This window comes from Podarcis gaigeae, assembly GCF_964106915.1.
Source record: "Podarcis gaigeae genome assembly, chromosome: 12".
Classification (NCBI taxonomy): domain Eukaryota; kingdom Metazoa; phylum Chordata; class Lepidosauria; order Squamata; family Lacertidae; genus Podarcis; species Podarcis gaigeae.
Genome location: NC_139688.1, coordinates 20,804,569 through 20,829,874, shown reverse-complemented (window position 1 = coordinate 20,829,874; position 25,306 = coordinate 20,804,569). Strand labels below are relative to the sequence as shown.

Genomic DNA, 25,306 nt, shown 5'->3' with positions numbered 1-25,306 from the left:
TGACTAGTCAAGTGTCTTCAGTACAAAAATGTTCAACCACTGAGCACTGGAGAAGCATAGATACTAGGCATGGTGTCCTTTCATTTCACTTCAGGCATTTCCCAATTTGGGGAAATTGGGAATTTGGGGAAATCCCTGAAACAAGAGTCTGGTAGACTAGTAGAAGAGAACAATTCTATTAAAATTGTTGCTTAATATAACGTTCCATGTTTGCTGTTCCTATTTGCCACTCTAGCCAATATGAAGAAAATTCCTGTGTTAATGATGGTGTGGGTTCTGCAATCAGAACTAATGCAGGTGGTGCCACTATCAGTATACTAGTATAATATCCTGGTTTACAGAACTGTTAGGATGCCTTTTGTGGAATTGACAGGCAGTGTGATGTGGGATTGTGAAACTGGTTGTAAAAGACAAAAGGTGCTAGGCACATACACTTAATATGTGGGCCTGTGGAAGTGATTTATAAAACCTGTGGCACCTGCATTTCATAGGAAGTTACTGGTGTGTTCTTGGAAAAGAATGGGGTTACCTGCTGTTGGGACTAATGACATCAGGGAGGCACATAGAAGACATTAAATAAACTTCATGAGAGTTTGGTTTCTCCCCCCCCCCCCCATACCCATGTCAATTGAGACAGAATTAGTTTGAAATCAATTGGAGCCATGAAGAAAACACTCCTCACTAATGAGTTAGTTAATGTCTTGTCACAGACAATTTGCAAACTGATAATCTCACGATTACTGGCTATGCAACTTTCAGATGGGCATTTTCCCATGGAAGAGATTGGAAATATTCTATGTAGTCTTCGTAGAGTTGGAAGGGACCTTGGACATAACAATCCAATCTATGCCGAATCTACTGTGTAGGGTGCAGATTAAGCATCCCTGACTAGCTAACTCAACAAACATTCATTCATTCATTCTTTTTCTTTTAGTAGTCAGAGAAGTCCATCTCCTGGTCCAAATCATACCTCCAATACAAGTGCTTCTAATACGACAGCACCACAGAATGCATCCGCACGACCTACGTGTTCATTAACACCCACGTTAGCGGCACATTTCAATGAAAACCTTATAAAGCATGTCCAAGGGTGGCCTGCAGATCATGCAGAAAAGCAGGTGAGTGTACATTTTGTAGTGTTGGGCAGAATCCAGTGTTGTTTGAGTAGATTGCCGCTTGCACGATAGGATTTCACTTTCCTCTCTTATCCCCTGCATACCTCCAAAATCTGCCTTAGACTTTTGGAAGCAGATTTTGACAGTACATAAGGGGGCTGCAGTAAGGAGGAGGTGGAGATGAAATACTTTTTTGCTTGCAGCCCTTTGGATTACAACACTTTAGCTTCCTTTTGAATGTGTTTTAAATTTCCTCTGTTCAAATTCTTGTGAACACCAATGACCTTTAAAGCAAATAATTTACGGTAATGCTAGTGAATATTTCACAGCTTGCATTTCCATTTCCATGGAGGTTGGAAGCACTGGAATTGCTCTTATGCATGGGTGTAATACTGTTGTAGATAGTTTGTGTTGGGATATCCCAACAGTTTGGTGGGGAAAACAGGTTGTAGAATAGGTATAGTGATTTTTTATATACTGGAAGATTGAAGTAACTTAAAACTGTTAGCCGATAAACATGTTGTTTTATTTAGATTTTCCTCATTTTAATCCAGTGATCTAGGGCAGTGTTACATTAGATAAGCGTTTATAATTTGTCAGTTACCTGGTTCATGGTTATCTGCAACAATTGACCTTGGTGACCGGGGACTGTCTGACTTGGAAATTCAGTGACACTTTCACTCCTGCTTTAAAAGATTACTTGCCCTTTAAGGCAAAAATATGGGAGGGGAGAGTTCTATGTACCAGGCTACATAGCAGTGCACTGTTATTTCCAGGTTTATGTTTCTATTCTCCCTTTTTGGGAGGGTAGATGGAGAGCCGAGAATAAGACTAGTCACTGTTTTTGTCATTTGAAGCAAGGAGCCTTCCTATTCACAGCAAGTAGAGCAGAGGATGAGTGAGTGTATTTGCAGGTTTAAAATATATTCCTCTATTATCCAGCAACCTTGGGAAGGAAGTTTAGGTTGAGAGTTATATAGACATGGCCCCTTTGTTTCATGGCTTAATAAGATTTGAGGCTGGCTTAGCTATTCAGATTCAGTCACTTGTTTTCAGGCAAACTTGCATGCCTGTTGAAGCAGAAAAGAAGCTGAGAAGATTACACTGGTGTTAGAAATCATTGTTGAAGTTTAGAAAGGCTTACAGGAAAATGTTTACTTTTCAATCCAATGCTGTACAGATTAAAAGTTAAAGGTTGTTTTCTGTAATTCTCAAAACCAATAACCTTTTTCTCCATGTCAGTTTTATAAAGTTGAATGAAAAAATAACCAGTTAACTGCAAATTATAAAAGAATAAAATTTCTTTTTAGTTCTGGTTTTTAAATTTTAGCTAACTGGGCCTTTCTGTTTTGACCTTTCAGACTTCATAGTAATTCTTGATAATGTTGTAAGTTAAGGCATTGCAGCACAGATGCAGTGTTTTAAATATTACAGTTTTAATATGAACTCTAGTCCGTGTAACAGAAACATCTTGTAGCAGAGAGGACTGAAACTTCATTACAGTGTATATATAATGTAGTACTGTTAGTTTATAATTTGTTCTGGTCAGACAACAAATTTTACCAGAGCACATGAACTTCACAAAAAGCCATACAACACAAATCTCTTACCTAGATAAGGGATAGGGAACCCCAGATGCTGTTTGGACTCCAACTCCCATCAGCATCAGATAACATGGCCAATAGTCGGGGATAATGAGGTTAATAATCCAACAACAACTGGAAGGGCCACAGGTTTGACATCTCTGATCTAGATGCTTTGTGCAAAAGTTAGTATGAAAACATGATGAAAATACCATGAAAGGGATAGGGAAGCGTTCTAAAAACAATCCAGTGAGGACGGAGTATGCTCAGGGGGGTAAGAATGCTAATGAGTGTTTTTTGTCAGTGTGGTGTAATATGGAATGGCGTATGCTGAAAGAGAGCATTGTTGGTATCAGTCTGTCTTGAGAGACAATGGAATGCGCCTCTAGGAGTGAAGTCAAACCAGTGGAGAATCACAGTGGCTGCAAAGACTGGTAACTCATAACTGCTGCCTCCCAAGCCTGGGCAGTATGTTTGGAGGTCCTGGGCTGCCCAAACAACAACACCCACTCTCTTCTCAGCCAATACACCATACAACCATCTTAGGGATTGCACTCCAGATTGTGTAGGATTTGATGCTTAGCCCTTTCTTCTCCTGAGGATATTCCACAAGGCACTGGGTTTTCCTCAGGTTTACGGCCAAAGCCTTTCTCACTGATGAGGCAGCCACAAGGCAGCGGAAGTTTAGAAGAGACCATCGCTGGCTGTTTTGTGGCAGCTCCCACATCATTCTTCTAGTTTCCATATTCGGGAAAATGCTTGCCCAGATCCTTAACTTTTCAGTCAATCTCTTTCCAATCCCAGAATCAATTTCAGTCAGTGTACTCTGTTAAATCTTAGTAGGATAGCAGTTCTTCATGTTGCCTAATCCACATTTGATGGCTCTACTTTTAGGGTACTGATTCTCACCCATCTTTTGTAGTTGGTTTTGGATTACTCCAAGGCATTTTAACTCCAAAGTTTTACCTCACACTGTATTTGGGCAAAGATCTGATAAATAAAAAATACAATGGTTGAGGCCAGTAAATTTTTACCCATTCCCTGTGAAAAGTCAGTTTTAGACACAACATTTCGTATAGCTACTCTGCCTAGACAGACAAATTCATTAAATACCTAGGTATTTAAAAAAGATGTCTTAAATGTCTTAAGTGCAGGTGGGGAACATGCTGTTGAACTTGGGTTCTGCCATGGGTTTCCCATGTCTATATGGTTGGCCACTTTGAGAACAGTGTTGGACAAACAGACTGTTTGGCCTGATCTGTTGGGCTCTTCTTACATTCAGACTACTTGCTGTAATGGACAGTTCTGGGTTCTTGCTGACATACAGCACCACACTTTAAATACCCATTTGAATTAAGTAGGAGAAGCACCATGTTGCTGGCATATAACAGGACTGGGATTTTACCATTTTGAATGAATGGCAAGAAACTGAGGGTTCTGAGATTCTTTTGACACCAATACCATACTTTGTGTTTACGTCCAGAAGTTACTCCAAAAGCTGCAACACACTTTCCAACTCCTCCTCTTAACTCTTTTAGGCATCGAGATTACGTGAAGAAGCTCATAACATGGGAAGTGTCCACATGTCAGAAATTTGTACTGAATTAAAAAACTTAAGATCTTTAGTTCGAGTATGTGAAATTCAAGCAACTTTGCGCGAGCAAAGGTAAGAATTCTGGGTTTCTCATCTTGATTTCCCAAATCCTTTTCATCGGTGTTTTTGTTTCATAATGTTTTATAAACTTAAGAGCTACTGAGCAACTTTCCCTAGCGTACAGTCAGGGGCTAAAAACTGTTACAGCTTAACATATAGGATGACATTGACTTAAACAGGAATAATACCTCCCTCCACAGCCATTGAACTACTGAAGGTGCCCTTGTGTGTTCCTGGATCTTGAACAATTATTTAGTCCATTATGTGTACCATTAAGGTAGGTCAACTATTTCTAGGCCCAGCAATTTTGTCCTTTTTAAAAATAAAAAATAAAACACATACAAAACTGTGTTATCACAGTATTATCCCTTCAACCTCTTGTAGATTGAATAACTAACTTTAAGAATGTGCATGTCATTATTAAAGTACTAATTCATGAAGTAAATTACTCATCTAAGAATGGATTTGACATGCCAGTGCTAATTGCTTTCTTTTCCCTTTGTAGGATACTATTTTTGAGACAACAAATTAAAGAACTTGAAAAACTAAAGAATCAGAATTCCTTCATGGTGTGAAAAAGTTGTGAATAATTGCACATGGGTTTTGAGTACAGGAACTGTAAAACTGATTGCCCAGTCTTAACATTTTTGAGCTGCATTTGAGTAGACTTTGGACCGTTGAGTTGGGCAAAAATAAAAAAAAGATAACATGGGAAAGGGGACAGGAGGGGTGTCATTCAGGGGAAGGAAACGAGGATGATTTGTAAAACCCTTGAAATGTAGATTTCTTGTAGATGTATTCTTCACGTTGTAAATATGTTTTGTAGAGTGAAGCCATGGGAAGCCATGTGTATCAGAGCTTAGACATCCAAAACTAATCAATGCTGAGGTGGCTAAATACCTAGCCTTTACATGTAAACCTGTCTGCAAAATTAGCTCTCTCTCTTTTTTAGTTAATTTATCATTCAGAAATCTTGCATTTCCTAAAATTCAATGCAAGCGCCAGGCGATCTTTGTCTCAAGGCTGCAACAGTTTGAAACAGTTTGGGTAATGTACAAAATATCATGAAACAACTGTTTCCACACTTGCACCGAATCAAGAGCAGTGCTTCTCCATTTCTGTTTTACAGAGCAGTGTTTTTCATTTTCTGTGTTCATTTCCCCCTTAAAATCCTAGATCTGAGTTTATCAGTTTTTTTTTAATTCTAATTTCCTCCTTTCCTAAAGCACTGTTGCTATGGCACTTTTCTATAATCTTTTCATTCCTGTGTACAGTAGCTTAAAATTGCAGTGATTGAGCATAACCCACTTGTTTGTATAAATTATTGAAATGTATTTCCATTTGCACCCTGTAAGAATGGACTGGTAGTACTGCTGGGCATGTGTGCTGAAAGTACATCCCTTTTTCAAATTATAAGGAAACAGCCCAATGAACATGTCAACATGGTTGTGGGAGGGAAAGAAGGAAAAAAAAACTAGTCAGATGTGAATTGTATCTGTTGTAATAAACATGTTTAAAACAAAGAAACACTGGTTTTCATTTCCTTTGGTCGAAACATTCAAATTTGGCCTCTTTGGGGATTTGTTTACCTAAGCTATTCTTGTTGAATACTTTTTTACTTATCTGAAAATAAGTCCTCAAGGGAGGCTTTATTTTAAAAATTGTAAACAGAAAATTGTGTATAAAATATTTAATGACATTCAACAAGGATCATTGACACCTCCCCAACAGTTGTCATATGTTAACTCCTGGTTTTACCTGTCTTGCTATTATGACATTTCATTTCGAAGGATGTTTGTGTTGTAGCTAACTGTTCAAGTCTGGTGCTGACTGCTGTTCTTAGCCATCACAAAACGCTGACTTTGTGTAATTGGAGTTTCTCACTATTTGAAAATGGTGGGAAGGCTCAGCTTTGTATATTGTTTCCTAAAGTATATTAAAAATAAAAAAGAAACTATTGCTACTACAAAATAAACTTGGGTTTTCTTTGCAAAAAACTGTTAGTCATAATATACTGCCACAAATCTTTGTACATTCCCAAACTTGTCCGTTTAGAATTCTTGTTAATGCTGAAAGATGAAGGGATTGCAAACTTTGCTAATGTTCATGTGTTGCTTTAAACTCCTTCAAAAGTGCTGAAACCTCATTAATAGGTTCGTTAGAATCCTGGCTTTGATACATATGTTTGCCTCCTGATTTGTGATGCTGTTGCCTTTTATCTTCAGTAATCTCTGCTTACATCTTTGCTTTTGTCATTTTATAAGAAATTTCAATTTTGTTTTCTCTTTTGAGGCCTCTGGATAAACTAGGGACTGCCCACCATTCTTTTTTGTGTTGTCTGCCATATGCAGGAATCATGTCCACCCTCTAAGTTTTAGCATTGTATGGTAAAGGTGGTATACTAGCATTACATAGTAAGATTACAGCATAAGCCTAGTATTGTGGAAGTTCATTACGCTGAATCATTTGTGACACATTGCGAGCCTGGGAAAAAAGAACCAACTCTGCCAAATTATTTTGTCTGGCTTGTCCATTGGCAACCAGGTAAGTGACTTGTTTAAATGCTGTTAACTTGCATTTATCTGCCTATAATAAAAGAGTTTTGTATTGAGAAATTGGTGAGGAATTTTTAATTTGTGTAAGACCTCACTTTGCATCTACTCAACCTCCATGTGTTTCAAAGGAAATGAAGTTGAACTTCCTTCCACTGGTTTCAGTAGCTGCTAGCTACACATCCACAAGGGTTGATGACTTGCCTTCTGTTACTCCTTTCACCAACCTGTCCACTTTCTCTGAACAAACTCAGTTTTGTGGGTGAAACATTTTTTAAAAAGCAATTGACATTTAAAATACGCAGTATTCACCCCCAAGAAATACTATGAATTTATACAGTACTCCACCTAACAGTGCTTTTCTCATTGCTGGTCTAACTTGGTGTTCCCTGCTATCTTTGTATAATATCCAATACCAGGTGTTCATGGACTATATGAATCTTTGGCATGACCCATGGATAATATTCTTGTACTAAAAAGCTTCCGAGCTGCTTGTAAGCCACTCAATGCTTTATTTTGATACACTGAATGAGTTTCTTGAAGAAATGAGCTTTGTCAAATCATCAGGTTAAAAGTTCGCTGGAGCTTTTTATATACTGTTGGGAGGAAATTTTAACAAAAACAGCTGTATGGGAGAGCAGTAATATGCATGTCAAAGTAGTCAGCTGAGCTAAGTCTGTGTATGCACGCTTGCTGATTCTGTGTAAACACACATTTGCTGTGCAAGCACTGAATCATCACTGACAGTAACATTGTCCAGATAACCTGTTTTGAATGTGTGTGTGTGTGTGTGTGTGTGTGTGTGTTTTTGGGGGAAAGCAAGCATTCTAGATGTTTGTGTAGAAAACATTGGAAATATCTCCTTGTCTTTCTCTTAACTGGAAGGGGGGGAGAGTCTAATGTAGCATTCTCTCTCATCTGTTGTTCCTAGAGGATAAGGGCTATGAGGGAGCCACAGAGCCTAGGGCTTGCTGATCAGAAGGTCGGCGGTTCGAATCCCCTCAATGGGTTGAGCTCCCGTTGCTTGGTCCCTGCTCCTGCCAACCTAGCAGTTCTAAAACACCTCAAAGTGCAAGTAGATAAATAGGTACCGCTCCAGCGGTAAAGTAAACGGCGTTTCCGTGTGCTGCTCTGGTTTGCCAGAAGCAGCTTAGTCATGCTGGCCACATGAACCGGAAGCTGTACGGCGGCTCCCTCAGCCAATAAAGCGAGATGAGCGCCGCAAGCCCAGAGTCGTCCACGACTGGACCTAACTGTCGGGGTCCCTTTACCTTTTAATCAGCACATATTTTTTTTGTAAAGAGTTCTACTTGTTCTTTTTCCTAGCTTCAGAATGCTTGCTACTTGGCCAGGCAACAATTATATTACAATAAGCTACCAGAGTTCCATAATAATGGTTGCATTAGCCAAGTCGAACCAAACTGAAATTACAGACGCTTGGTTTTTCATGAGTTTGAATTGCATTTGTTTCAAGTTTTGTTCAATATATTACTACCTGACACTGAGGTGTGTGGGGTTCCATCCAAATAGCATGTCCTTTTCAGGCATTTTACTCCCACAAGGCATAAGACTTTCCAAATCTCAGACAGATTAAACCCATTTCCATTTTATAGGCAATTTAAAAAGGTGCTCATCCTATAAGCTTCCTGTTGACTTCATTGGGATACATGGCTTTGTTTTTCCTGCTTAAGTCCTTTGTTAATCCTATGGGCATGAGATATTCAGGTATTAAACTAGTCATTCAAGAAACCAGACTTCTGGGGAGGGATTTCCCCTTGTAGAGGCAATGGAAAAAAGCAAATGCATAGCTATTACTCAGCTGAGCTTTCCAGCCTGTCAATTTCCTTGTGTGCTCCCCGGCTTCCAACCCCAGAACCTGTTCATTCAGTTTCAGTTTCTCATTCCAATAGAAATTAATAGAAAGCAAATCAAATAAATGAAGTATTCATTTTATTTCCCATTTTCATCCTACAAATGAATGGGGCACTTCATTTTTTTTGTTAGTGTGCCCTGGTCATTGAGAGGCAAATTCAATCAATTATTTTTAGGGGAATTGTGACCTTTTGACCTGGGAGACATTTCAGTCTTGGAAACCACTTAGCTGGCTACGGATGGAAGTTTGGTAAATGTAGCATCAGTAGACAAGGAGTAGGGAACTGAGGCCTTCCAACTTAGTTTCATGTTGTTGGGGGGGGGGGGAGAGCGGGAGAAAAGTGGCAAAAAGAAAAGGGGTGCCCTGTCCACTGCCAGCATGTGCCTCCCAGAATATTATTCCCAAGAGAATCTGGTCCTCAATGGGAAAAGGCTCCCCACCCCTGCAGTAGACTTGTAGCCTTTGCTTGGTAGCATAGCTTTAAAAACACATGAATCTAACTGGCAGCTTGGTGCTGTGCATGTTGTGATGTGCATTCAAAGGTTGCTGAGTAATCAACTGGCCTATGTGAAGCAGTCAGTGCTGCATACACTAGAATGCTCCTTTTGGGTGATCTTCCTCATTCAAAAAGCATGCAGGCCGCTTAGGCCAGTGAAGTACAAAGTTGAAAGTTTGTCAGCAAGAAACATGAAGGATGCCCTAAGACATGAAAGAGCAAGGAGAGGAGGGTGCCGGAAGATGAGCATCTCCTCATAGCTGTATCCAGGGTCATGTTGCTAGGATACCAAGCGCCTGATGCCCAGTAAAGGGGTTTTGTTGAGCTCATGAAAACAGAATCCCCAATTATTATTTTTCTCTTCCCCTTCCCTTAGTTCCAAAGAAGAAAAATTCTCTCACAGGTAAAAGAAGCTGAATGTCGTTCACGACACCTGCCCTTCTCCCAAGAGTGGCTGGTTAAGGTACATCTGTGGAGCATGTGCCAGTAGAGCTTCCCACCCACCCCAGCCTTTGGCTGCAAGGCTTAAGAGTTCAGAGTGGCAGACAGCCTTCTGGGCAGGGAAAGAGCAAATGGATGGTAAGACCTTGAATGACAAGGTAGTCAGATGTGTACTAAAGGAGAATAAGGATGAATGAATTATTTGCCCCAGTTTCACAGCGGAAGATACAGGGCAAGTCTCTGTGCTGGAACTATTTGCAGGAAGGGTAGTGCATGGAACAGAAGCAGGTAGTAAAAAGACAAAAGATAACCCCTGGACGGTTAAGTCCAGTCGACTGGGGTTTGGCAATAATCTCGCTTTTCAGGCAAAGGAGCCAGCATTTGTCCACACACAGCTTTCTGGGTCATGTGGCCAGCAGAACTAAACCGCTATTGGTGCACAGAGGACCGTGATGAGTGCCAGAGTGCAGGGAAACACAGTTTACCTTCCCACTGCAGCTGTTCCTATTTAATAATTGCACTGGTATGCTTTCAAACTGCTAGGTTTGCAGAAGCTGGGACAGAGCAACGGGAGCTCACCCCGTTGCGCGGCCGACCTTCTGATCTGCAATCCCCCAAGCTCAGTGGTTTAGACCACAGCGCCACCTGACGAGATGACATTCTAGGCCTCCTAGACAAAATGAAAGCTAACAAACACCAGGTCTGGCTGGCATCCATCCAAAAGTTACCGGACTCAAATGTAAAATTGCTTATCTAAAATATGTAACTTGTCCCTCAGTTCTGCCTCCATACTGGAAAGCAGACGATGTAACTCCAATCTGGGGGATCCTGGAAATAACAGGCCAGTTAGCTTAATGTCTGTCCCAGAAAGACTAGTGGAAAGTGTTGTTAAAGATAAACTAACCAAGCATATTGAAAAACAAACCTTGCTGAAGCAGAGCCAGCGTGGCTTCTGCAAGAGCAGGTCCTATCAGAAGCCTGTGGGAGGTGATTCAGATCCATGAATGAGGTCTCTGCCTAAACAGCAGATTGTGTGTGTTGTTGCGCCATCTACTGGCTGTCACAGCAAGATATCCCATAAGGATTCAACGGTCAGTTAACTGGGATTCCAAATAGGAAGCCCACAAGATGGAAATTTGTTTAACTACCTTTCCAGCCATCTGTTTAGTAGAAATGAGATGACTGGAGATCCTGGCTTCCCTGGTCTGCACAATGTGGTTCTCTCCAGAAGTTGGTGACTACAAAATCCCATCATCTTGACCATTGGCTATGCATGGGGCTGGTGTGAGTTGTAGTGCAGAGCAGCTGGAATTCTGAACATTGGTTGCCGCTGGTGGAGACTCTTAGCCAGTCAGAGTGGATGCTTCCTTCCTATGTATTCAGATGAGTCGCATTAAACTTCAGTTAGATGTACTTTTGCCAATCTGCAAAGGCACTTGGTTTAGTTTGATAAGTAGTTTGATAAGTAAGGTGTGAACCCTGGATAAGACATTATCCCGTCCAGTCTGTGCTTTGCAATAACTTCCTGATACCCAAATGGAGGAAGAAAATACACTGCCTCAGTCAGGTGATGGCAGATCTCATCATCATTGCCCCACAGTTTCCCCCGGTCTTACTTTGTAAGTGTCAAGGGAGAGGATCTCTTCCTCAGAGTGAAGCATTCTGGGCACAGCAGCTTTGCTACAATGGCTGGACGTTCTGTTGAAAACTGGGAAGTTACTTTAAACAACTTCAAGCTGCTGGCCAACTTTCCCAGAATGCCTCACTCTACAGAAAGGCCCCCCTGCCCCTTTCTCATAGTGAGGGTGGGAGAGGAGAGCCCACACAATTTTGAGGCACTATATCAGAGCAGCATTACAATTTTGGTCAACTTCAGTATAATTTGCAGTGGCATATTAATTGATACAGGAAGGCCAAGAGAAATGAAACACAAGAAAGCATTTGTTTCAACAATTGTGATCAGTAATTACTCTGGTTTTAGCATTCCCCTAAGCCCAGCTGTAAGCAATCTGGTGACTTCCAGACGTTTTGTTTTGTTTTGTTTTATTTTATGAATTGAATTGATATACCACTCTATGCCCAGAGGTCTCAAGGCCGTTCGCAGTTTTGAACTCCCACCATTCCCAGCTGGCAGGACTTGGGTGAAAGCTGCTCTGCTCTAAACACTGACACTCAAATTGCCACGTAGGACATTCTGCCCTGGAGTCCACCAATTCCATGCACTGGCTACTGCGATCCTGGAATCTGTGCTTGCTTATGTTTTACAGTGTTTGCAGATGGCAGGAATGAGAGGCGAAATGCTTCCCATGGGCTTGCTATGGAACAGGGCTTCTACCCAGACTATTTTCCCCTTTAGCCTGGCATTAATTCCGATTGGCAGTGGCTTCCTATGGCCTCGTGCCACGATCTTCCACTACTTGGTTCTTTAAGAGCAAACTGGAGATGTCAGATGTGGAACATGGGTCCAACTGCGTGTAATGCATTTGGTCTACCATTGAACAGCAGCCACTCCACAGAGCTATGGCTGCAGAGACATTATCTCCTTGCATTTGTCATCCACGGACCCATGTTACGTGCACCCGCCTGGTCCAGTACTTCCTCCTATTGTCTGTCCCCTCTTAATTTTGCCAGCTCACTGTGACCACTGATAAGGCAGCACCAGTTTTCTTCCAGAGGGATATAGATTCAGGACGCAACCCCAAGGGCGATGTCACTGGCTCCAACAGGTGCCATTTCAAGGAGCTGCTATCTGGAGGGGAGATAGTGGGTACTTGCACATTCAGAAGCTTAGCCACGACAGGGCAATATAGCTGTTAATTTTGGGAGAACTAGCAGACCCCACTAGATGGCAGCAACACACTGGAGATCTTCATTGGTATGTGGTTGGAGAGCAAACCCCATTCCTCATTGCTTTTCTCCTCTTGCTCTTTCAATTTTTAAAGTGTTTCTTCCCATCTCCCCTTTACAGGGTAGAGACCTCTCTGTCTGCCTGCCAGCCAAAAATCCAAGTGTTCTTAAATGTAAAATAGGTTATTGCATTAATTCACAAAGCCCTGAGCAACCTATGCCAAAGGTACCTCAAGGCGCACCCGATCCCTTATGCTCCTTATGCTTGATCACCGAGATCCTTTGCTGGGGCAAGTTTGTTAGTCCTCTGAAGTTCAGTCCACCTTCCCTAGGGAGCAAACCTTTAGTGTGGCAGGACCTGCCCTGTGGAACTCCCTGCCAACAGAAGGTCAAATGGAATTTCCAGTTGAATCTTAGGGCTCATCCAGACTTCATTTGGTGCCTCATTTCTAGGGATAGGAGCTGCAGTTTGTTCCAATTCAACAGTAAAGAGATTTTCCTGGGGAACTGTTTCCTGGACTTCTGTTTTTATTTCAAAACATGTAAAGTAAAACAAAAACCCAAACTATATTTGAATGCTTATCCCTTGCAAGTGTTCTCTCTAAATCAGTGTTTTTCAACCTTTTTTGGGCAAAGGCACACTTGTTTCATGAAAAAAATCACGAGGCACACCACCATTAGAAAATGTTAAAAAAATTAACTCTGTGCCTATATTGACTATATATAAAGTAATTATCTTGAATAGGAATCAAATAAACACAAAGAAAATATTTTATAATTACTTTATTATGAAATAGTAAGTAAACAGAAATATGAAAAATTATAAAATACTTTATTTTTAAATCTTTCGAATTTTTCAATTTTTCCCACGGCACACCAGGCAACATCTCGCGGCACACTAGTGTGCCGCGGAACAGTGGTTGAAAAACACTGCTCTAAATGACGCATTAGATTGCAATGTTGTTTTTCCAGCCCCTTTCTTTGTGATCCTTTTTTAAGCTTGTACATCAAGGTTGTGGTCCAAGAACATATGGAGTCCCTGCTAGAGTGTATAGTTGACTTCAAGGTCCTTGCAGCTCTTGCAAATCAATCTCCAAAGTGCCTTTTTGTGGCTTGGTGCCCTTTAAATCCAAACCTATTGAGGTGACTTTTTGCACTGCAGCCTTCAGCCCTGGTCATTCAAAATAAAAAGTCAGAAGTTGCCTTAGAAACCAAGTAGTTAGGAGTAAGCGCAAGGTAACAGTGGAGCCCAAAATGGATAAAATAAATCCACACAAAGCACTTTAAGAGTTCAGGGCAGCTGCTAGATTAAGAGCAGCTCCAGCAACTCATACAACAAACCATTTCAAATGGGATTATAATAGCAGCTGGACGGGAGCCTAAGCAAACACCCTTATCGATCTGTGAGAAAAAAATAGAAGTTCACAGGGAGAAAAACCCACACATGCAAAAAAAAAAAAAATGTCCAATGCAATGTCACTGTCAGATAACATCCAATTTTACACTGGATTTCTCTCCCCACCCCCACCCCGCTGCCTTACTGTGGACTGGGAAAATCAGAATTAAATTGGGGTGGGGAGGAAAGGGTGTAAGCAGACACTTGGATGAGGGCAAAACAAGAAGGCTTGTAAACATGGGGTGCACCAAATCTGCTTTCAAGGGCTGTGTGCTCACAGTCTTAATATCCTTACAAGGAAAAGATGACTTCTTAAGTGCTAACTCTTTTCCCATCGCTAGAGGGCAATAAACACATGTAATAGACAGGGCCATGCTCAACCCACTGTTCCTTTTCAGAACAACAGACTGCAGCAGGTTGTGCAGAGATTTCTGCGCTCCCTCTGGCGTTAAGTGCAAATGGCAACTTCTTCCGCAAGTGTAGCGCTAAGCAGAAAGAGGTGGCAAGAATACTTCTTGGATCCTCCACCTTGGAATAAATAAAAGAAAAGAAATGGGGAAAGATCCCATTGCCTATGCTGACTTTGCCGGGGGCTTGCCCAGATTTCAGACTTGGGTCTCCAAGCCCTATCTGGGCACTGGGAGGGAATGAAGCAAAATACCTTCCATCTTTTTTCCTCCTCTGGTGACTGGTCACATCCTTTGCTTTGTGGGACCACTTCTTTTCTTTGATTATTTATGTCTGTATCTCACCCGTCCGACACTGAGAGTGTATTAACTTATGGCCTGTGTGTGTGTTCCCTGCATGGTCAGGGAAAAAACAATGCCGTCCAGGGTTGTAAAGACTGTGGAGAGAATAATTGGGTGCACTCTTCCCACCTTGGATCAAATCTATGCTTCCAGGTGCTATAAGAAAGCTGCAGAGATAGCGCAGGATAGTGCACACCCCAGAAATGATCTCTTTCAGCTTCTGCCTTCTGGAAGATGGTACAGGGTTATAAAGACTAGGACTAGCTGCCTGAGAAACAGTTTCTATCCAAATGCGATTTTGGTTTTAAACGCGGTGTAAGGAGTCTGTATGGGAGTATATTGTATTTTAAAAATGGGGTATCAGAGTTTTTAGGGGGCTAACCAGGTTGGGATAGCTGGGATAGCAGGCTTGTTGGTTTTGAATGTCTGATGTAGATTCTTTTTTCAATTTCATTGTTCTGTATGGGACAATGACAATAAAGATTACTGTATCATATCGTATCGTATCTGTGATGTCTCTTGGCTCTTGGCTACAATCTATTTTTGATTCCTCTCCCACCCATCATCCCACACTGAAGACAATCCTTGTGCTCCCTTCCAAATTCTACAATTCTACGATGAGCAATCTGCCTGCATGTCACAGATTTCAGGAGTGAAGCAAAAAAGGTGCAGTAGAAGCTCCCATGAGAAAACACCCTCCAAAGAACTTCACACCTCTGGTCCTCAACTGGATTGTGCAAAAGCTACAAAAGCACCAGCCCCTTGAAGGCAGATGGCCCCACGCTCCAAGGCAGGGCAAGTCCTGTACTGCGGCCTTAAGTCTTTTTCATTAAAATGAATAAAAACTAATTGCTCAGGAATTACTAAATAGCACCTATGTCAGGCAAAATTAACATTTTGAAATATATCCCGGAGGCTTCTTCTCTTGCTTTTTGTTGATGATGATGCTCATACTCAAGATAAAGCGCTAACCTTTAGGAGGCACTCAGGGCTTTAAAATGCCCCTTGCATGGCCTTGTAGGACAGGTTCAACTGTATTAACCAGCCCACTTGTTTGTGTGTGTCAGGGATTAGGAAGCAATACTTTGCAAAGCTACCGACTGAAAATTCTAACTTATGCAAAGCCTGATGCCTTAAAGATAACTGAAGATGTCAACATGTAGATATCACAGAGCTAAATGTTTGGTGTCCTACAAATTTGGCTTCTGAAGACTAGAATTTTTGTAGCATTTCCGAATTCAGCATGGGAAAATATAATTTTTTTCGGAAATTCAATTCATCAATTGTGTTGACTTCTGCAATACCAAAAAGTGCAAGTCTAAATGCAGGGAATTATTGCTCCTTGTATAAGGAGATCAGAAAATCAAATGGTAAGGGTTTATTGTTGGTTTTTTTTTTAAATCAACAGTTTAAATCTAGTAGTTTTTTTTTTTACCCACATATTCTGAAAACCTCCAATGTTTATGGGGCAACTGTCTTAAGTAATTCTTGGTGACTTGTGTTTCCTTCATCAAGGAGGCCAATGCAATGTAAAAGGAACGTCCAAAATGGCACAGTATCCAGAATGAGTCCTAAATTAGATCTAAGTGCATGGAAATTCAGCATGTGAATGTAAATGTACATGAAATTTAATCTTCGGAGGTGCAGATAATACATATTAAAAATATAATAAATATATAAATATTAAAAAGGCTGTGCCATTTAACTTACATGGTGGTAAATGAATAAATGCTTGATTAACTATAGTTGAAATCTATGGCAAAGCTGGTGGCAACAACCTGGTTGGCATCTTGTAGGGATTGTGAACTGGAAAGTCATGTGTTCAAATTTCTCATTTGTATTTCTGAGGCTATGGCCATGCCACTGTTCTCCCAGGCTTAACGCTTTGCACTCGTCTGCAATCTTGTGATAATAACTGTGGCCTACCTTCCAGTCACTATCAGCCTTGCCCTACCTCGCAGGGGCGTTGTGAGGATAACGGGGGAATTTCTCCTGCTCTTTGGAAGAAGGGTGCAGGCGATGGTGTCGATCCTCATTAAGAAATATGATTTGCCTTGAACCGAGATGGATGCTTTCGCTGAGATTCCTGCATTGCAGGGAGTTGGACAATTCTCTGACCTTTCCCTGCAGCTGCTTTAAAGCAGCAGGTGAAACTCCTGCATGGGGCAGCCTGCTCTTAAATCAGTGCAAATGTGTTGCAAACCCTGCCCTGGGACTGGTTGAGCAGGTGGCTGCCTGGGACTCAGCTGGAGGGCAAATGGGACCAAAGATGGACTGAGCTAGGCTGGAAGCAGCGAGCCAGAAGGTGAGCTGGGTCTGGGTCAGGAGTCTCTCCCCCCCCCTTTTTCTCTCTCTCTCTTTTGCATGCCTCCCTTTAGTGATGTTAAGCAGACCTGGAGCTGGCGCCTCGGCCTCATTACCTCCAATTACCATAATAGTTGCCTCTTTCTTGTGTGTAGCTTCCACCCTCCCTCCCAATTCTCCCTGGGGGTGAATATCTGCCTCTTTTCCACCTTGACTTGCTCTATCGATTCCCCCTGGCCCAGATCCCAGCAGCAAATGCAAACGTGTGTCTCTCTGTCTCTCTTGCTCACTGGCGAGCCAGCCATGGATGGAAGCTCTGCTGCTTGGGCTGCACTGTTATTGATCACCTGGTCGGGGAACATTTATAGGCACTTAAGAGCCACTTAGACATCTGCAGGGTGAAGGTGTTCCCCCCCTCTCCTTTCTGCAATATTTGGGGGCTCTGCAGTCTGAGCTCCATGAAAAGGCAAAGCAAATAGGACGTCCCCCCTCCGTATTAGCTATTAATAATAACACAGTAATATTATTCTGCAGTTTTAAGGAAAAGTGGGTGTTATTTCTATTACATTTTCATCTCCAAGGAGCAGGTGTCAGTGCACATTGTCTCTCCTGCTGCTCCATTATGGCTGCACACACAATGTGCATATTCCACCACCTGCTCCAAAGGATCCCAGGAACTGTAGTTTGTGAAAGGGTGCAGAGAATTGGAACCCTGTGGGAGGGGGCAAACTACAGTTCCCATGAATCGTTGGGCAGAAATGTGTTTAAAACGTACGGTGTGCCTGCAGACTCCAGTCCCCTTTCGCTTTCATGCGCAACAACTGATGCAGGCGCATTTGATTAGGACCAAATAAAATGCCACTGTGAGCCAATTTCCCAGTTCCTCAGGATGCTTCTTGAGGCTGGATGTTAAGCAAAGCAAAGCAAAAATGAGGAGGGAAGAGAGAGTGAGAGAAATGCTGTAAAAGAAAAGGTTGCAGCAGTCTTCAGAGCAGGTTTTCTTCACCTGGGGTCCCTGGGCAGGCTTCACGGAGCCCATGAACCAGGCACAGAAAAACAAAAATCCAACGAAATAAAATAAATTGTATTCAGGGATTTGTGTGTATGTGCTTAGGGGCATTTTTCTGGGGAGGAGGCCCATAGCTTTCATCACATTCTCAAAGTGGCCTGTGATCCTAAAATGGTTAAGAACCACAGCTTTAGAGGAGAGGAGGCGTTCTGCAGAAAATGAGGTTAGACTGCGTGGGGGAGCAGATTTCAGGTGGCCTCAAGGGTCACTGGGACAAGGAAACAATGGCTGTTGTCCCCTTGAAAACAGATAAACGCCGCCATTTGTTTGGATCTGTCTCCAGCTCCAGTCAGAAGACACAGGTCCTTTTGTCAGGCAGGGGACAGAAGTGGCCGTGAGTGTCCTCAGTGAGCAAGCCAGGAAATTCCCCCTTGCATGTCACAGCTGATCCTGGCACTCAATCATTGTATATTAATGGTGCCACTGAAAAGCCCTCCAGCCTTTCAATGTTGTGCGGCAGTAGGGATGCGCACGGATCTCTCAAGCAGATTTCCTCTGAGCCATCCATCCCACTCTGGATCAGTCTCCAAAGCAATTTGGGAATGGGGCTAAGTGTTCTTAAATGATTTTTTAAAAAAACCCTATTTTAACATAAAGTGAAAATAGGGTTTGAAGAAAAGGCCGTGAGTGTGCATGATTGTATCTTCCCACAAGCAGCTTTCCTGCAGGAAAGAGAAGCAGCACCCACACCCCACAGGTCTGATACCTGATCCTGCATAGGCCTAGTAGTTATTGAAATATTTATTTATTTATTTATTTAATTTGTATGGCGCCCTTCATCTGAAGAGCCACAGGGCGGCTCGCAATGTAAAATACAAAATGAGAACGCAAGATACAGAATAAAAACCAGCTAAACAACCCAGAACCCCCTCCCCTCTCACAGCCAGCTATGGTGGCCACTGGGCGACTCGGCCTAACAGTTCTCAAAGGGGAGGAGAGACAGGATTTGGGCTGGTTAGGCCTGTCTCAGTTATGAGAGCCAGCATGGCCTAGTGGTTGGGGTGTTTGACTAGGATCTGGGAGACCAGGGGTCAAATCCCCGCATGGTCATGAAGCTCACTGGGTGACCTTGAGACAAGTCACTGATTGCCTCAACAGCCCAGTTTACCTCACAGGGTTGTTGTGAGGAGGGAGATAACCAGGTACACCACCTTGCGCTCCTTTGAGAAAAAAGTGGGATATAAATGCAGCTGGTTAATATGTCCACCTGGAAAGAAATGGGGTGGCGCCCCACAACCACTTTGAGCCCTGGTTGTGAGGCTAAGGCTAGGTGTCCCCTGTACATTTAAAGCATTTCTGTCCTCTCAGTACTTTTCCTGAGCCTTCTGCCATGTTATTCAACTCACGGGTGTATTAAAAGAAGGTTGGATGAGGAAGGGCCCCCTCTGACCAAATCTCGACATCACAGACCTTCTGATGGATTCATTCTTAACGTAAAACCTTCTAGATAGGCAGCCTTGTGAATCGCTTGCAACAACAACAACAAAAAAGAGACTTGTGGCCCTTCAAAGACAAACAAATTTATTATGACAAGAGTTCTCATGGGTTGCAGTCCACTTCATCAGAGGCAAGGAAGTATCAGCTACCCATCATCAACATGGAAGCAGGGCTTTTTTTCCAGCCAGAACTCAAAGGAATTCAGTTTCGGCACCTTTCAGGTATGCTCCAAGAGAATGAGGGAAGTGTTCATGGAGAAGAAAATAGCACTGCATGGAAGTATTTCAGTTTCTTTGATGCTATGGGAATGCCAGAGCCCTCAGACCAGGAAGCTAAAGTTTTCTTGGATGGCTAGTGCCAAAGTGAGGAGTCTGTGGCTTCTAGATATTCTTGGACCCACACTCCCAACAGATAGCAAAGGATTATGGGAGCTGTACTGAACCAACCCCTGGAGGTTCCCCATCTCTACTGTACAAACTTACCCCTGTAAGTAAAAACTACGCAGGACTGGGGCAGCGGAGGCTGGCAAATGGGGCACTGCCCCACCAACCCCAGCCAGCTCTCACCTGCCAGCCTTCTTAATTGTAAGCAGTCCAGAGGGTGGCCATGCCTGGCATCTCCCCCCTCCTTAAGTCTCAGACCAGGCTGTCACATTTTCCAACCGACAGAGCGCTGCAAGTGAGCTATTGACTAAGATTACGGCTTGGGTTCTTTCTTTTTCATTTTTGCTGTTGACCAAGGCTAAGCCGTTCCCCCACCCCCGCAACACACAGAAACCCCCCACTGTAATTGCTAGGTGGATGTTTGCGTCTAAGGTTTAGGGTGGGATTCCTTGAGGCTGCATTCTTCACCCAAGCCTAGGAGAGATTGGGAGGGCTCTGCTATTTGGCCTGGAGGAGAGGCTGCAGCAGCCTTTGAGAGCCTTGGCGTTCTTTCCTCAGCATCCACTTTTGGGCTGCTGCTTTGAGTGTGGGTTCCTTGGCGGGGAGCGAACAAAACAAAGAGAGGCAGGGAGAGAGAGAGAGAGAGAGAGAGGCCCTTGCATGTGCTTAGCCTGGGCCACACAATCAGTGCAAGTTAAGTCTCCAAGCTGCTCTCACAGACCTTGTAACAGACACAGGATGACGCTTCAGGCCTCTGCTTGTTGCTTCCTTGTCCTCAGAGATATTATCTTGCATTCCTTTGGGCTGCTGAACGTGTCATTACTGTTGCTTTGTGCAAACCTTTACCTTCTACCCTCTTTTTGGTCATCCCGCTCCCAATTTATCAATTGCTTTTTGCCAATTTTTGAGTTTTGCTTCACACACGGGTGCTCCTTTGTGCCTCGAAGGAAGAATGATGGCACCATTTATTACATTTAAGGTTGCTTGTCATCGCCTGGTGTGGATTGCAGCTGCTGGGATAGGGAAGCCCTTGTGAAACCACTCTGACCATTGATGCAATGCGGGCAACTGGACACATGCTTCAGAATCATGGGAGCTGGCCTTAGAGCGTAGCATTGACACACAGAGACAGCACTCGAAAGTTTGTTTATTTATTTACAGTGCTACCTCGGGGTACATACACCTCAGGTTACATACGCTTCAGGTTACACACTCTGCTAACCCAGAAATAGTGCTTCAGGTTAAGAACTTTGCTTCAGGATGAGAACAGAAATCAGGCTCCAGCAGCGCGGCGGCAGCAGGAAGCCCCATTAGCTAAAGTGGTGCTTCAGGTTAAGAACAGTTTCAGGTTAAGAACGGACCTCTGGAACGAATTAAGTATTTAACCCGAGGTACCACTGTATTGCATTTATACCCCCACCTTTCCCCCTCAGGAGCTCAAGGTTTCACACGTGGTTCTCCCCCTCCTTATTAAATCCCCACAACAACCCTGTGAGGTAGGTTGGACTGAGAGGCAGTGATCGGTTCAAGGTCAAGCTTCATGCCCAAGTGGGGATTTGAACCCTAGTCTCCCAGGTTCCAGTCCGACACTCTAACCACTACTCCACACTGACTCTCCAGGAAGTTGGAAAGCTTCTGAAGAAAGCTGACATTGGCACCACAGCAGTGCATGATGAAAATGGGGCCTGGACAAGACAGATCACAGATATGTATCTTAGCTAAAACCTCTTGCCTCAGCTAGGTTTGGTAAACAGGGAAGAGGCATACAAAGGATGGAAAAGTCAAGCATAGCAGTAATACCACGTTTGGGATACTTTACACAGAAAGCAGTTCATGACGAAGCAGCAAACAAACAAAAAACTCCCTGTAAAGTGCAGTTCAAAGCAGTGTCATATCGTACAATTCCAAAGAACAGCATGTCTGCATAAGTTTTGTAAAGTGCAATTCAAAACAGTGGCATCTCTTATAAAGTACCATTCTGAAAAATATTGCTTAATGAAAAAATGGAAAATGGGTGGGGGGCGGGGAGAAAGGTATGGAATGGAGTGTCCTTAAAGACATTGCTGGCTTGAATCCTTTGAAGAAAAAACTGGAACATTTTGTAGCCATGCCCAGAGATAGATACATAATAAAAAACATGCATTTCAAAACAATGGATTTGCAATACATTTAGTAACAGGAAGTGTGTGAAGCACCCTCTCATCTAGGAGGCGGAAGTAGCAGAATGAGCCCTTTTAAGGACCTGCACCTGGAGCAAGGTGAGTCCTCAGGGATGGAGTCAATCGGTCTCTGGCAAACGTTCTCTTTTTCTGGGGCTCCATGCCTCCGCCATGCTTGCTTCCTTTAGCAGATGCCTATTGCAATCACCTTAGCACAAATATCCAGGATCCAGCTTTTGATGTCACTGTTACATGGTTGAGGCAACAGATTATTTTTCTATTACTGTGCATCGTACGCACACTGAATTAGGCACACCACCCATTTGACTTAAAAGGTAAACCCTGCCCTAAACATTCCTCCCATTATTATGGCAGAGCCATTGTTGGAAAGAGAAACCAAACAAGATAATGTCTAGACCAGTCCACAGTTGTAGACAAATCCTTAAAAGCTTTATATTTGGATCCTAAGTAACCATGAGACTGTGGAACCGAAGGGGTGGCACAGTCTGGCCTGTGGCCTTGACTAGAGAATGCTGGGAGACTGTTTTCCCTGCTTCCCAGGAAGAATGTCATGGCAAGGGGGAGACATATTTGGCCCATACCCTCCAACATTTCTCCAATGAAAATAGGGACAGCCTAAGGAAAAGCAGGACATTCTGGGATCAAATCAGAAACCAGGACGGTTTCTGCTAGGAACAACACTTACAAGACCATCCTAGGTACTAGTGCAGAGGTCAGCAAACATTTTCAGCAGGGGGCCGGTCCACTGTCTCTCAGACCTTGTGGGGGGCCGGAGTATATTTTGTGGGGGGAAATGAATGAATTCCTATGCCCCACAAATAAGCCAGAGATGCATTTTAAATAAAATGACACATTCTACTCATGTAAAAACACACTGATTCCCGGACTGTCCGCGGGCCGGATTTAGAAGGTGATTGGGCTGGATCTGGCCCCCGGGCCTTAGTTTGCCTACCCATGTACTAGTGCCTGAGTCCCCCCCCCCCTTTTCTTGTAGATTGTAAGCCTGATATTGCCTTGCTATAAGCCACTCTGGGTACCTTTCTCGACCGAAGCATGGGGTGGGGGAATACTTCAAATAAATAAGTGTGTATGTGTGTGATGATTATAGCTACTTGTTCTTCTGGGTTGCGGTAGTTTTCACCCCCCCTTTCTTTCAACAAGAAAACCAAGCTTTAGCAATAAAGAATCACGACTCTTCAAAATTACCTATGATGACAACGACTTAATTTTACTTAAGACAATGACTGGCATTCCAAAAACAGTTTTTCTCCCGCGGGGTCACACACAGGGCTTCTGCTAACTCAGTAGAATTTTTACTTCCACTGTAAAACAACAACAACAAAAAACCCAGCCACCCTGCATTTCAAAAGTAATTTGCCATGTAGCCTGGAGGGAAACAAACCTGAAGCCCTATTGGGCTCACAGAACTCCACAGTACTTTGGATCATGGCCAATGCCTTGCCCATTGACTTTTGAACACTGAAGACTGAAACAGGGGAGCACCCAGAAACTGAGCAGGGATATACCTCTGAGTGCCTGACAAATGCTGGAAAAGATCACGGCTGGTGAGCCCAATGATGACACCCCAGGAAGCCCGATTAGTCTGAAGCCTTCTTGCAAGTAGTTTTAAGGAGCAATCTAACTGTAGCATGTGGAGCTGGGAGCACCTGAGTGACTGACTATAAGCTGAAGCAGCTGGGAGGATGTTTTTCAGGGGCTTTATCCCATTGCAAGGTTGTGGACAGATGGTCCAGTAGGAGGCATATTGGTCAGCTGCTGCTGTCAAAGGCATTCATGTGGATACTGGAGACTGACACAGCATGGATGCATCCGAGAATCTTAGATTAGTGGAATTGTGCAGCCAGCATCACTGTTTGTGTTTGTACCACTAAATAACACACAAGAGTCGTCTTGTGGGTGTGATGGAAAGAGGACAGGTGGACCCCGTCCTCTGATCTAATGCAGCATCCCCCCCCCCCCCGCTATTGGTTTGTTTAAGAAAATGTATGTTTTGTTATTTCTAAAGAAACTCAGGGTCACTAAGAAATCCAAACATCACAACAATATTAAAATAACAGTTCTCAGTCCAACCCCAGGCACAAGATCAGAATAGGACTAAAAATCACTCCCTCCCCCGCAAAAAAAAAACACCACAGCCATCAGAACTAATCAAAGATAAACTGGAAGAATAAAATGCCTTTTCAAACAGCCATTTTCACAGCAGCAATGAGGTTCCACAGGGCAGGTGCCACAACAGAAAAGGCTCTGACTGGTTAGTGTAGAGACAATTTACCTGGGAATCGCAGTTGGCGATTTTGAAGAAAGCTGTGTCTTCCCTATCAAGGATGCTTTGGGTATGTGTTTCAGAGGAGTGGGTTAAGACTAGGTTTAAGCTGTCTCCAGTGTGCTCCCACCACTGGTTTGAATCTCACATACACATGCTGTTAGCCACAATCTGTCTGTATCCTGTAGTTTTTTGGGAAACACAGATGATTGAAGTGTTTCCTCTCAAACCAGCTTCCATCTAGTTTGAAGACGTCAGCCATGGTCAAGCTGGGGTGTGTAACATTGGAGACAACTATTGTGCATGTACAGTACAGACAGCTTCCTTGAAGACAAGTTTGGGGGTGGGTTTGCAGGCTGGGGAAAACAAACAGGGAATGTGCAGGGAAACAAGCCAAGTGACCAGGTAATGGTGTGTAGAAGAAGTAAAAATGTGACTTGAAATGCAAGGGTGATCCCTATATTCTAAGCTGCTAATGTGTACCTAGCCTTGGTCATGGAGTCCTCCGGATGTTATTGGACTACAACTCCCAGCACCCCCGACTACTGGGTATGCTGGCTGGGGCTGATGGGAACTGGAGTTCAATAACCTCTGGTGGTCCCCAGGTTGGCTACCCATAGACTAGGTGTTGTGGCATATGGGAGCCAGTGTAGTGGTTAGAGTGTTGGCCTAGGCCTGGGGAGATCGAAGCTTAAAATCCCCTCTTATCTATGATGTTCACTTGGTGATATTGGCCCAGTCACTATTTCTCAGCTGAATCTACTTCACAGGGTTGTTGTGAGGATAATATTTTTTCATTATTATGGAAGGTGGGATTGTGCGCAATGCTTTGAGCTCTTTGGCGGGAAGCTGGTACAGAACTATAACGTAGTAAAATAAACTGATTTCAGCAGCCTGAGCCTAACTATGAAGTGAGACCCTCTGAATTTAATGAAACTTTGCC

The 25,306-nt window shown here is 43.2% G+C and overlaps 1 protein-coding gene and 1 long non-coding RNA gene across 6 annotated transcripts in view; one reads left to right on the top strand and one right to left on the bottom strand.

Moving 5' to 3' along the window:
* Nucleotides 1–6,327, top strand: part of WAC (WW domain containing adaptor with coiled-coil) — a 50,148-nt gene extending 43,821 nt beyond the window's left edge. For 3 of the 5 annotated variants that reach the window (XM_083704871.1, XM_083704873.1, XM_083704875.1), the window contains exons 12-14: nucleotides 935–1,118; nucleotides 4,237–4,364; nucleotides 4,858–6,327. In XM_083704871.1, the coding sequence (XP_083560997.1) occupies nucleotides 935–1,118; nucleotides 4,237–4,364; nucleotides 4,858–4,927 (382 nt within the window). In that variant the 3' untranslated portion in view covers nucleotides 4,928–6,327. The remainder of the gene's footprint in view (nucleotides 1–934; nucleotides 1,119–4,236; nucleotides 4,365–4,857) is intronic. The other 2 variants (XM_083704874.1, XM_083704872.1) reach the window with 1 other exon arrangement.
* LOC310828145 overlaps nucleotides 2,613–25,306 on the bottom strand; it is a 582,793-nt gene continuing 560,099 nt past the window's right edge. Inside the window, exon 2 of the long non-coding RNA XR_014556721.1 lies at nucleotides 2,613–3,207. This is a non-coding gene — a long non-coding RNA (uncharacterized lncRNA). The remainder of the gene's footprint in view (nucleotides 3,208–25,306) is intronic.